Genomic DNA, 12,621 nt, shown 5'->3' on the forward strand with positions numbered 1-12,621 from the left:
ATCTCAAAGTGTGTTCTTAAATTGGAAACACCATGGACAAAGAGTACAGCAGGTTCAAATGTATGTGTGAAAGTAATTACTTACTTTTGAAATAGAGACTACAGGACGTTTGACTTTCAGTGAGGTCGTTATTCAATGATATTCCATAAACATTATCGTCTTTATCAAATCATTTATTACTCTTGTTGTACGGCATAGCCACTTGCCTTCTTTAAACATGATCTCGATCAAATTTAAGCCACTGAATATGTCATTGATGCTGCCTTTGTTTGAAACGCACATTAGGAGGATTGTAATATGTCAGTCGCGCTTGTTAGAAATGCTTTTTATATGTAATAAACAGTTAATTTGAAAATGTTGGTTACATTTCGAAAATGCTGTTTTAAATGATAGCCTGTGTGGTGGTTACTGAACAAATTGTAATTATTTTCTATTATAGTATTCATTCTTTGGCAATTGTTCACGTGTATTCATTCATATTCTTTCTTCTGCCAGTTTTAAATGACGGGGTAATGAGTAAAAATCCAAACAACATTCCTGAATAAAATTTCGGCACAAAACCATGAAATTATCTAGATATTCAAATTAACTAGCGATCGGTTCCTCAAATTATTAAACAGAGTTCATTAAGAAGGAGTATGGCCATTGTTCTACCGTAGCTATTGTATTATAAAACTAGGGTGAATAAAAAGCTTTTTTCTGGAAAATAAATCGTTATGGTTGCTCTCTTTTTTACTGTTTCCAGTTTCTTATATTATGTTTCAAAACATGTATACAATAACACAAGCGAACTTAGTAAAGTTGAAACTGATAAATACAGCATAAATAGGTCATCAGTCTTTGATTGAACATTTTCACCGCGTTTTATTCGTTCTTTTAGGAAAGCATATTTTAAGATTTCTCAATGAAGGCCATCTATCAAAACATATACATATTCGTGCAGTAAGGAAACATAAGTTAGATAACGGACTATATTTGTATGTTTCGTCATACTTAACACATTTTTATTGAAACAGTTATTTCAGATTTAAAAATAATTATAGTTTCTGCAACTACTTTTCACTTATAAATAAACTTTTTTCCTAATCCATTTCGCTGGTGTAATTTCATCGAAATTGTTTCTATTGTGTACGCGTCATAAATCTTTTAGCAATACCTATCGCATAACACATGTGTCCGTATTCCACCATTTGCAACACTGCCGCTTTCTACTATGCTAACATCACTTCATAACAAGTATTATTGCGAAATGTTAAAATGACGTCATACAAGAAAATAATGCGTTGTTAAAATGGTAAAAGGCATGGTAAAAAGGTTGTTAGTACTAATTGAAAGGATAATTTGGCGATAACAAAATGTATTAACATAGTTACACTGTAGATAGAATAACTGCAGTGTGTTGTATTCCTTATTTCAACTAGCCTAAGAGTTGGACGTGATATTACATATATTCCATCAATAAGACAAAAAGCCGGTGTGTAATATTTGTTCGGTAGAAATTAAACATTTGTTTCCTTAAAACAGTTTCTTTCTAAATGACATTAGTACCATCAGTATAAGGCAGCTATTTTATAATGTGTGATCAAATACTCAAAACGTTCGTTAAGCCCAGCCTTCTGTTTTATTATTCTTCAAGAAGACAATTAATTATTGTATATTTATTTGCTGCACACAACACATGTTAATTCACGATAATTTACATACGGTGGACATCGAAGGGATCCACAAATGGATTCGACAAGGTACATCAGCTTTCCATCTTTGTCTTCATAGTCTGCACTTTCAAACTCGGCGTCAGAATCTAAGCATGCGTAGTTTGAAGGGGATGAGTAGCCTGAATACCCTGACAAAGTAGACACCAGATAGCCAGAGTATTCCTTTGTCCACCCGGGGTAACACTGGTTCCTGCCAGGGATCATGATGGTGGTTCGTCGAGACGTGTGACAGACTGCACAAGGGGCGTCATGGTTGAAAAGATTCTTGCCAAAGAACTGGGCTCCTCCGTTCGTGTAAAGTTCGAACTCGTATTCAGTGCCATAGACCTTGGATGAATATCTCTGTGCAGTGTCGTCATAAACGCTCCAGATAGGTTCTGAAGTCCGGCAAAGGTATTCGGCAGCACCGCCCTGATTATAGCTATTTCCTGCAGTGTAACCTTAAAAAAGAACATATGATATAAGCGGTGTTTAGACTAACGATATTTATGAAAACAAATGCCTAGTTAAGAACAACAACGCTTATGTAAGTGAATTTCACGATAAGGTAAGTATTTATATTGTTCAACATTGTATTATCACCAACGCGTGCCCGTATACAACAAGCTGATTTGTGCATGCCCATTGTACAGTGTCATCGACACTGGCAATGTTTTTAAACCCGCTTTTCTATAGCACTTCTATGGAAACTTTAATTATTATCAAAACATGTACCACAGCAATGTAGTCTCTATCATAAAAATACATAGTTTTAAAGGTCTTACACACCTATTGATGTGTTAACTTCAGTGTATGTGATATATAGGATATCACTTCTTTTCAACAAAAATGAGTTTTTATTGTTGTTGTTTTCTTGAATAAAATCTAAATAATAAAGTATATGCGGACGTAAAATAACGTTAAATGTTTTCACCCTATGATTTAATTTTGATAAAGCTCTAGTGGAGAGTTTTAGATGTCAAGATACGTAAATTGATATATTTCATAGAATTGGTCCCGCGTCTATGTATAAAAAAGTTTGTCTTGACAGAAAAAGTATATCCGTATACCCGTGTACACCAGATCAGTTCCATTTGTCGGGCATGTAGTTCGTCCCCATCTCACGTACACGGCACCCGGAAGGGAAAACGTCATAAACGATTAAATTACAAAATGAACACTATAGTGAAAACCCCAGTAACCTTTAAGTGTATCAGGGTCCTGTTTAAAGGCATAATGACTTAGACAAATCAAACACTAAAAATCTCTTCAAGCAATTGGAAAATGTAGAGAAAGCTATGCAGAAAATCTTTGTTGTATGACAGTATACTATTAAAATTTATTTCACAATAGTGATCGCTGAAATGGTATTTGAAAAGAGTGTTTTAGTAAACCTGTATTTGGTCTATGTTGTACTTAAATTGACATTATATGCAACTTTATCAGGCGTTATTTTGATAATCGCGTGAATAAAATAGCATTATATCGTGACGCCATAATCTAGGAATACAATATTTTAACCATGGGAGTCATACTGAACACTGTCTTGGTCTCGTTTCTATGGATAACGGGAACATTTTGTTATTCAAACATTATTTTAATAATTACACAGTTGCAGTAGAAAAACTACCATCGAAAAAGAAACAAGATACGCGCGTATTTAACTGATATTTAAATTCAAATTGCGCTGTGTTAGCTGTAATAATCGTGACATTTTGTTTTTGCCGTTTATGTCTTATATGAATAATTTTGCCTATCTAATACTAATATTACTTTATCTGCGTTTTCCCAAACAATAATGCTTACCTCCATCTTTGCTTGAAGATCCTATCATTGATTGTAAGCTAGCAATGTCCGTGCTCTGCTGGTTGACTTGAGTGGTCAGGTGGTTAACCGCAGCGGTCAGTTGATTGTTTTGAGTGGTCAGCAACTGCACAGCCGCCGCAATGTCGTCATTTGCGTGGAGTAGAACGCGTTTTGTCTGATCAATTTCCTCTCCTAAAGTTGGATGTATCCACAATATAAGAGCAAGTAAATGAAGCAACGTAATATGGGCAACCGCCATCATGTCTGATGTTCTTGCTTTTGCCAACTTGTTATCTTCAGACAAACTAATATGACTTTTCTATTACTCAATGTCCATGCTCTTAAAATAGAAAGATAAGAAAAGTGCTATCGTGCGATCGTAGGGCCTTATCAAATTTATTTTATGTTAATCGTCTTGTTCTAATTTGTTAAATTTTCAAACCACATAGAAAATAATAAATTTAATTTGACGAGAAAAACCAGGATGCGCCGGGGCTACGTTCAATGTTGACCTCGTTAGATTTTTAAAATTTGAAACATCAAATTTCGATCAAAACAGTCGTTGAAAACTGATCAGTGTTAAATCTTGTAATCGGGTCATTTCAAGCGGTAAACACACAATGCCCAGCTCGAGCATAAATATACAATATCAAAAGCTACTTTTGAATCGCGGATTGTAATTGCATACAAATCCACCTATGCATAATGCATTCTGATTTCAGAGACTTTACTGGTTCTTTGTACGTATTATACCAATGTGACCTCGGTTTAATTAAGTCCATTATAATGCTTGTTGTTGTGAGGAGGGTTGAACAAGATCTGGATCAGAATTCTAGCGCGTTATTAATCGACCACGGATTTGCTTTCAATGTGAATGATTTGCTAAATTTTATATATTGCAAAATATGCAATACTAGCTATTCACGACGAATGCCAATCTTAATAAAAACAAGTAGTTCAAAATATATACAAAACACATTTACATTACCAAAAGTTTTAGAGTTCAGTCGATCTTCACGCATGTATGGACAGAGAGAATGGCGTGGGTGTTCGAAAAAAATCCTGCTGAGAATCATCATTAATTGGGACATAATGTTTCAATTGGCTCGATGTTTAAATGGTACTAATCGCTTCCTTTAACCTTTGCTTTATCTTTAGTAATATCTTTGTTATTTTATCTGAGAAGATTGAACCACCGAATATTCTTATATAAAAAACAATCATATTCATTTTCTAAGACACTAATTTATTTGTGTATTTTTTAATCTAGGCGGATTTTAAAATACAAATGTTAATAAAAATGTAATTCACGACAATGTTTAAGGTCATAGAAACATACTGATCATCGAATTTAAGAAGAGCAATTATTAAAACTGCATTCTTTTATATATAGCTGCAGTAAAAAAAAAATAACTATATTATTATATTTGAAGATATATTGTTGAAATATTATTCAACAGGTAATTGAAGTTAAACAGCATCAACAGTTTATTCTTTTACAAGTGTCAGCAGTGATATGTCATTCACTAAAAGTTGATTACTTACAATCCAAGGAATTATTAACTTGCGACTATAGGGTCAGTTTGTAACGTTGAAACCAGCCCAGAGCGATTCTTGACAAATTACCATATGAACCAAGTTCCTCCCCATTGGATTGAAACAACTCGTTATTTGGTAATAAAACTTTAGATTTAAGGGATTTGCGCAATATTTTCTGCATTAAAGTTAATAATAATTAGAGGCCTTGTAAAGTAATGAACTACCAATTAATTGTAACAACCATTACAACTCGTTGGATTCGTATTACTGTTTTTAAAGATTTAACAATGATAAGTTTGGGTTTTACTGAACTTAAGTCGTCATTACAACTATTCATACACCTGTGAATGAAACTATCATATTAATATCAGAACAAAACTAGCACAACATTTGATTAAAAATTATACGCTGTTTAATGTAAGTCACGTGATAAAGCAATGTTTTACCCAAATTGTATTTGGGATTTTTATTTAAATGACATGATATGATGGTATATGACGAGTGAAAGCAAAACAATTTTAAGTTACATTAAATAACGGAGCACATAGGACCTTTCTGTCTTCAATATGTATGCGGAAAGCTACAGAAACAAGCTCAGTAGCAAAAAGTTTAAACATAAACCCGGTTTAATAGCACTGGGTAAACGCCAAAGACATAGAACATAAAATCACAAACAAGAAACATGGAAGAACAGCACAAAAATCCACAAGCAGCACAGTGCATACATACTAGTTATGTTTATCAAGGAGTGTTAGGAATCGCCTTGGAACGGTCAGTAAAATGTAAATTTACTGGGGGTTTAAACCAGTTTATGTGCACAAACCTCACTCTTATCCCAACAATCCTAAATAAAGATTAAACGCAAAAGGTAAATTTTATCAAAGTATGCATTAACTTGAGGAAACTTAACAATAAACCAAATAATAATAAACCTATAGATATACCCCAAGTACTTCTATGATTAGAGATCCCAACTCTATCTGCTGACGAAGGAATACAATTCAGAGCACCTAATGCAAAAGCTTTTCAAAGATACGATGCAGTCATTGTTTGAAACTATGAACATCACACACAGTCTGCCTTAAAATAAAAGGTTTAAAACTGTGTGATCATAGAGTTTCATAATAAAAAGCATTATTGTACTAAAACTGGGAAAAAATAAAGAAAACATTATTAAAAATAAAAGCGACATGTATTAGCTAATCTTTTATTTAAATAATTTGAAAATGTAAAATATTTGAACATGCCAAAACACTCCGGGTCAGCCAAAAAAAGATAACATGAATTAGCAAAATCTTCATAAAATCAAAAGCTTAGTTATGTAAGGATGCCATATTCAACCCTATATTTTGTTTCAGGAATTCATCTTCAAAAACTAGAAGGCAAGTGCTCTTCAAAATATTGCCTTTATATCCACGGTTTAACTTAAATCCAAGTAATTCACTGAGTCTATCCGCCCAACTACCTGCTGGAAACATTTTAATTTTACGATTTTTCTATAAAAACATCACAATAAAAATCGGGATGAGTATTACTATTAGCAATCATCGATTAAAGACTACTATTGTATTTTGATATGAGATTATAATGACCATTAACAAATTTTGAGAAAGTTTTCCTTAATTTACAATATTTGAAACCCTGTTTTAGAAGTTTTTCCGTCATAAGTTTACTGCGAGAGCTGAATTTTTTTACATGCTTTTATATTCTAGCAAATCTTATCAACTGTGCAATAAAAACACCATATGATGGTGAGCTAGGAACATCTCCATCTAAAGAAGGGTAATTAATTATTTTAAAATTAAGCCTTGACATAGTGAAAGCAAAACTGTTTTAGGTGATATTAAATAAAAACCATATAGGACCTTACTACCTTCATTTCTTGACATGGTAAAAACTCAGCTGTTTTAAGTAACAGTAAATAAAGAAACATAAAGGATCTTTTCGCTAACACTCGCTCCCAATATTACAACTGATGCAAAAGAAATGTAAAAGTAGGAACGAAGGTATTTCGAATGTGCGTATATATAAGTTTATGTTGTTAAACTTCTCAGCATTAGTTACACTGGAGAGAAAATGTCTTAAATTTACTTTTTTTTACATTTTACATATCTTAAATGAAGGCTCCCGATAGTTTTGCCTTTAAGAAGTGTAATAATTATTTGCTGCGGTGATGTCCTCTGTGTTAACCAGCAGTATCATGCTATTTTAGTAAAACTCACATTTATCCGTCCTATTTTGGACCATTACTGTATACAAACTATTCACGAATTTACCGTATTCCTAAATGTGTACAAACTGAACGTCATAACTTATTGGAATAAATGTAAAATATTATATCAAGGGAATTGTTTGTTTCAGATTTTAAATGCATATCTTATGTTTTAGACATTTCAAAATCGCTATTTGTATTTCGGCATAAGCCATTTTAGCGGTTATTATTCAGTCGATTCCTTTACAATGGAATATAAAGTATTAACATTGTATAGTAGTATGCATACTTCAATGAAACAAAAAAGAATGTTTTTTATGTTATGAATATATTTACATTTCCGAAAAGTTACACATCTATAAGGTATCAGTTTAAACTTTATTTTTTTACAACGATTATTAACTTATGACTAGTAACTCTCGTTGGCACGATGTTCGGCGAATATTTTGGTCTTATGTTGTCGGGGAAACCTGAGAACCCGACAATATCTCACTTGGCCGGCAGGGTGATCACCAACAAAAAGCACATGCGCGCGCATTGGCGAGAAGCCACTTCACTAACCTGATAACCTTATTCTCAACGAGAATGTATTAAGATATATAAAAGCTCACCAGGATAAACGAGATCAGTTTCATTAGACAAGTAGTTCTGCCCAATTGTGTGTACACCGAGCCTGGATAAAAGTGCAAACAAAATACTAATACAAATAAGGTGGTGTAAATGCGGCTGCAAAATGCACCAAAAAGCTGGTCATAATGCTTCTTCAAACTGGTTATGGCTGGGCCTAGCTGGTCATTCCGTGTCTTCAAACTGGATATGTTTGCTCCCTGCTGATTTGTTTGTGTCTTTAAACTGGCTCCCTGCTGATTGACTTGTGTGGTCAACACCTGAATAGCCGCCACGAGGTCGCCATCGCCGTGAACAGGAACACGTTTGTGTTGATCGTTGTCCACAAAAATGTTAGTGGCAGAATAAAGAAATAGCAGAACGATTGTATTAAATTCAAATTTATTAAAGCATTGCATGACCGTCTTAAACCGGGTTATCTTAACAGAACATCATTCTGTGATGTTATCTCAAAGTGTGTGCTTAAATTGGAAACAACATGGTCAAAGAGTACAGGAGGTCTAATATATATGTAATAGTAGTTAATTACTTCAATTTAAAATATCGGTAATAAAATTATTATTTGCGTAGTATATATTGAAAAAAAATCAATCGACAATCATTGGTTTATGTACGCTTGGTGCATGAAAATAACATGGATACATTTCAAGACAGACATTGTTGTCGTGTTCCCATCGGTTGCTTGGCTAGGGAGGTCTGCGCCAGTTTACTATCAGTTCAGACTGTTTCAAAAACTCTTATTCTGTTATAAAAGACTGAAAGACCTACCACCATTGAGATTTCGTTTTACAGAATCCTTATTCTAAAACGAACGTCTGTGACTGCAAATGCAGTTCAGACTGTTTCAAATAGGCTTTCTTTCATTTGAACTATTATGTTATCTTACGCTGAAAATGGTAACTATCATCTAACCATCTTTATTACAGTGTATATCTTTCAAATAATGATATAATTGCCTTAAATGTTTATCTCAAATTAGACCACGCTCAATCTAATCCAACCAATCGGCATTCGCTATTTCATTGCTCCATTTCTCATATAAACGTTGTACCATTAGAAGTATATATACAACCCCTAAAACACGATTTCCTCGAGGCAAAATAGATCACATTTGATGAACAGTTAAGCATGAAACTGTATTCATTGGCCAAGAAAAATAAATAATGTAATTTATCAGGCAGCTATTTTTAAAACTTCTTTCATGATCTAATAATAATCATTGAATATACTTTAAAAGCAAACTGGAAACACTATTTCATACTGGAACAAAAACTAAATGAGATATAAAGAAGCGAATTCAGTGGAACCAGAGTAGCTAAACATTATTTTCCACTATTTAAGTCGCTAAAAATTAGTTGTTACCTCTTGGAGTTTAGTTACATATTCAATATCATGATTTACATTATAGTTCGTACAGGTCACAGGTCACAGGTCACATTCCTCAATTTTATGATTTATTTATATGCTGATAATGAAAACTTTAGACTGTTTTCAAGTTTTATGGTTTGACCAAACGTTCATCAGGTATCTGTTTCATACAGAGAGTCCAAGGATGGCGTTTTCAACCCCGAATGTGGTGTATCCTTCGATTTATAAATATCAAGTCAATTATATCACCAAAAGACCCCTCCCACTGCACCAACCACTGTGCCATATTTACAAAAAACACTTGTGCATGATGCTGTTATCATTTTAGATATTTTTGACTGATCTCTATTAGCAGACACTAGCGTTGGTAACTAGTTCAATGGCGACAATTATACATCAAAAAAACAGATAATAATACTGAAAAAACCTTACATTTTTTCCCACAAGTAACAAATCAAACTTAAAGCGCATTTATTTGTAAGGCCATACCAAATAACTTTTTCAGTTAGCTAGATCTAACATCTGAAAATCTTTGAAAGCCTTAATAAGATAAAAACTTCAAAAACATGAACCCCTCTTTATGTAAAAGAATTACAGATACGTTTCATGTTGATCTCAATATCAATTATATTTATGCAGAAAATAATATTCAATTTTGTTTTTTGACCACCGATACAAAACCATTCCGTCATTCCGATACGGCAATTCCAGTTCTGGAAAATAGGTTAAAATCCTTGCATTACAATGTGTACGGTAAACATTAATTCTCTAACCACAGAAAATTGAGTGATTGAGCCAAACCCAAATACACATTGTCTGCGGTGTACAAAGTTAAATGGTTTCGCTTTAGTTCACGTGGTCTAAGTCGTCATAGATACGTCCACTCATTGTCTATCCTATACATAGCATTTGCAGCAAGGTCATAAAACTAATGTTAAAATATCACATTAACACATAATTTCTACCTTGTAATGCATTCATACACTCACATTCTAGTTTTAAATGATTTTGTTTTGGTTTTAAAGTATATATGTGGTAGTATAGTCACTGGAATATGATATTTATTAGTTTATTTGCTGCAAACAACACATGTTATTTCACGATAATTCACATAGGGTGGACAAGGAAGTGAACCACATACGGCCTCCACAAGATACATCAACTTCCCGTTTTTGTCTTCAATGTCGGAATTTTCATATTCAGCTTCTGCATCTAGGCATGCGTAGTTGGAAGACGATGCGTGACCTTGGGTACCAGACAAACCAGATACGAGATAGCCAGAGTATTCCTTTGTCCACCCGGGGTAACACTGGTTCCTGCCTGGGATCATGACGGTGGCTCGTCGAGAAGTGATGCATACTGCACAGGGAGCGTCATGGTTTTGAATATTTTTGCCAAAGAACTGGGCACCTCCGTCCGAGTATCCTTCACCACCAAACTCATACTCAGTGCCATAGATCCTGGCCGAATATGTATGAAGAGTATCGTCATAAACTCCCCAGATAGGTTCTGATGTCAGACAAAGGTAGTCGGCGGCACCATTCTGACTGTACAAATTCCCTGCAGTGTATCCTTAAATATAAGATATAAGGCGATTGTTGAACATACATGTCTTAATTCAATGTAACTCTGTGTACATATATTGCTAGTAAATATAAAAAAATATTATGAAACCTCATTCCATGTATCTGCATGTATACGTACATCCAAGAGGAATATGTTTATTAGATTGTCCATTTTTAGAGAAAGGCTTTTAACATATATTAATTATACTCAACCATTAATAACAATAAAAGTATTATGGCGGAAATATTTTTTTTTCGTATACCCGTGTAAACTAGATCAGTTCCATTTGCTGGGCATGTAGTTCGTCCCCATCTTACATACACAGCGCCTGGAATGGAAAATTTCATGTGTGACATCACGTGAATGTTTTGAATAAAGAATTGTTAATTTGTAGCCCAAAAACCTATATTTAACCAGTTTAAAAGCTGCATTTGTAAAAGTAGAAAAAGCTAAGCCGGAAAACTATTCATGTCTTAAGGGCATCATATACAGAATTATGTTTAAAGACAGTGTAACGTATTTCTTCTGAGTAATCGCAAAATAAATCAACAAACGTTGGACTTGCGCGATGTCAGCTTAAATGTCAATAACTGTAATCGTTATCGAAATCATTTTCTTCTAGTACACCGATATGTTGGTCGTAAATTTACAAGTAGTTCACTCCATTCGCCTTTAATTGGACAATTACATGAGAACCATAACATGATATCGTTACGCCATACTCACAAAGAAAAACAACGATAGTTATAATCAAAAATAATTGAACAAAAAAATAACATATACGTAGTCAATAAAGTAAGATCATTTATAAAGACTGATGTATTAGCTTCTACATGTATAATTATGTTTTGTTTATATTGTTTGCTTTTTTCTGTCGATATAATTACTTCGCCATTTAACTCATAAATCCTCAAGAATATCTGTCTTGTTCACCAATCAATAATGCTTACCTCCATCTTGCTGGTTAACTTGACGGGTTAGTTGGTTAACCGCAGCGGTCAGCTGATTTACTTGAGTGGTCAGTTGATTATTCTGAGTGGTCAGCAACTGCACAGCCGTGGCAATTTCTTCATTACCGTTGAGAAGAACGCGTTTTGTCTGATAAATTTCCTCTCCTAAGGTTGAATGTATCAACAATATTAGAGCAAATAAATGAAGCAACGTAACATAGTAAACCGCCATTATGTCTGATGTTCTTACCTTTGCCAACTTGTTATCTTAGGACTAACTTAAACGACGTTCCCTTTACTCAATGACCCTGTACTAAAATAGAAAGATAAGAAAGTGCCATTGTTTTATTGTAGGGTCATGTCAAGTTAATTTTATGCCAAATGCCTTGTTTCATTTTGAAACCTACAAACCAGACAAGACACAGAAATGTGATTTGTCGAGAAAAACTGGGATGCTCCGGGGTTACGTTAAAATTTTAAAATATAAGACATTAAATCAAAACTGATCAGTGTTAAATTTTGAATTCAGGTCTTTTTTAAGCGCTAAAGAAAATTTGAAATAAACGTCAGAGATCGACTGTCGGTTGAAAGAATTCATTAAGGTGTTTCTGATAATAACCAGCGACTTCGTCAATCTTACTAACTAGCTTATTTTCACACAATGCCGAGCTCGAACATGGACCTACAATATCAATCAAAGCACTGAAAGCGCTGTTGGACGGTACCGTCAAAGCACAATTTTTGAATCACGGATTGTTATTTACATACAAATCCACCTTCCTATGATTTGCAGAATGCATCCACGTTTGACATACTTCACTGGTTCTTTGTACTATATCAATGTGACCTCGGTTTGACA

General features: G+C 33.8%; 2 protein-coding genes across 2 annotated transcripts; both read right to left on the minus strand.

Annotated features, from left to right (window-relative positions):
* Nucleotides 1-1,643: 1,643 nt before the first annotated feature.
* LOC128224289 (short-chain collagen C4-like) lies at nt 1,644-2,849 on the minus strand. The gene is made up of 2 exons (XM_052934103.1): nt 2,765-2,849; nt 1,644-2,155 (listed from the first exon to the last, which is right to left on the minus strand). Exons 1-2 carry the CDS (start codon nt 2,847-2,849, stop codon nt 1,659-1,661), a joined length of 582 nt encoding a protein of 193 aa, XP_052790063.1. The 3' UTR covers nt 1,644-1,658.
* Nucleotides 2,850-10,315: 7,466 nt separating this feature from the next.
* Nucleotides 10,316-11,994, minus strand: LOC128224290 (uncharacterized). The gene is made up of 3 exons (XM_052934104.1): nt 11,763-11,994; nt 11,075-11,140; nt 10,316-10,818 (listed from the first exon to the last, which is right to left on the minus strand). The coding sequence occupies exons 1-3, from the start codon at nt 11,992-11,994 to the stop codon at nt 10,316-10,318; spliced, it is 801 nt and encodes a 266-aa protein (XP_052790064.1).
* Nucleotides 11,995-12,621: the final 627 nt, after the last annotated feature.

This window comes from Mya arenaria, chromosome 17 (assembly GCF_026914265.1).
Source record: "Mya arenaria isolate MELC-2E11 chromosome 17, ASM2691426v1".
In the NCBI taxonomy this organism is placed as follows: domain Eukaryota; kingdom Metazoa; phylum Mollusca; class Bivalvia; order Myida; family Myidae; genus Mya; species Mya arenaria.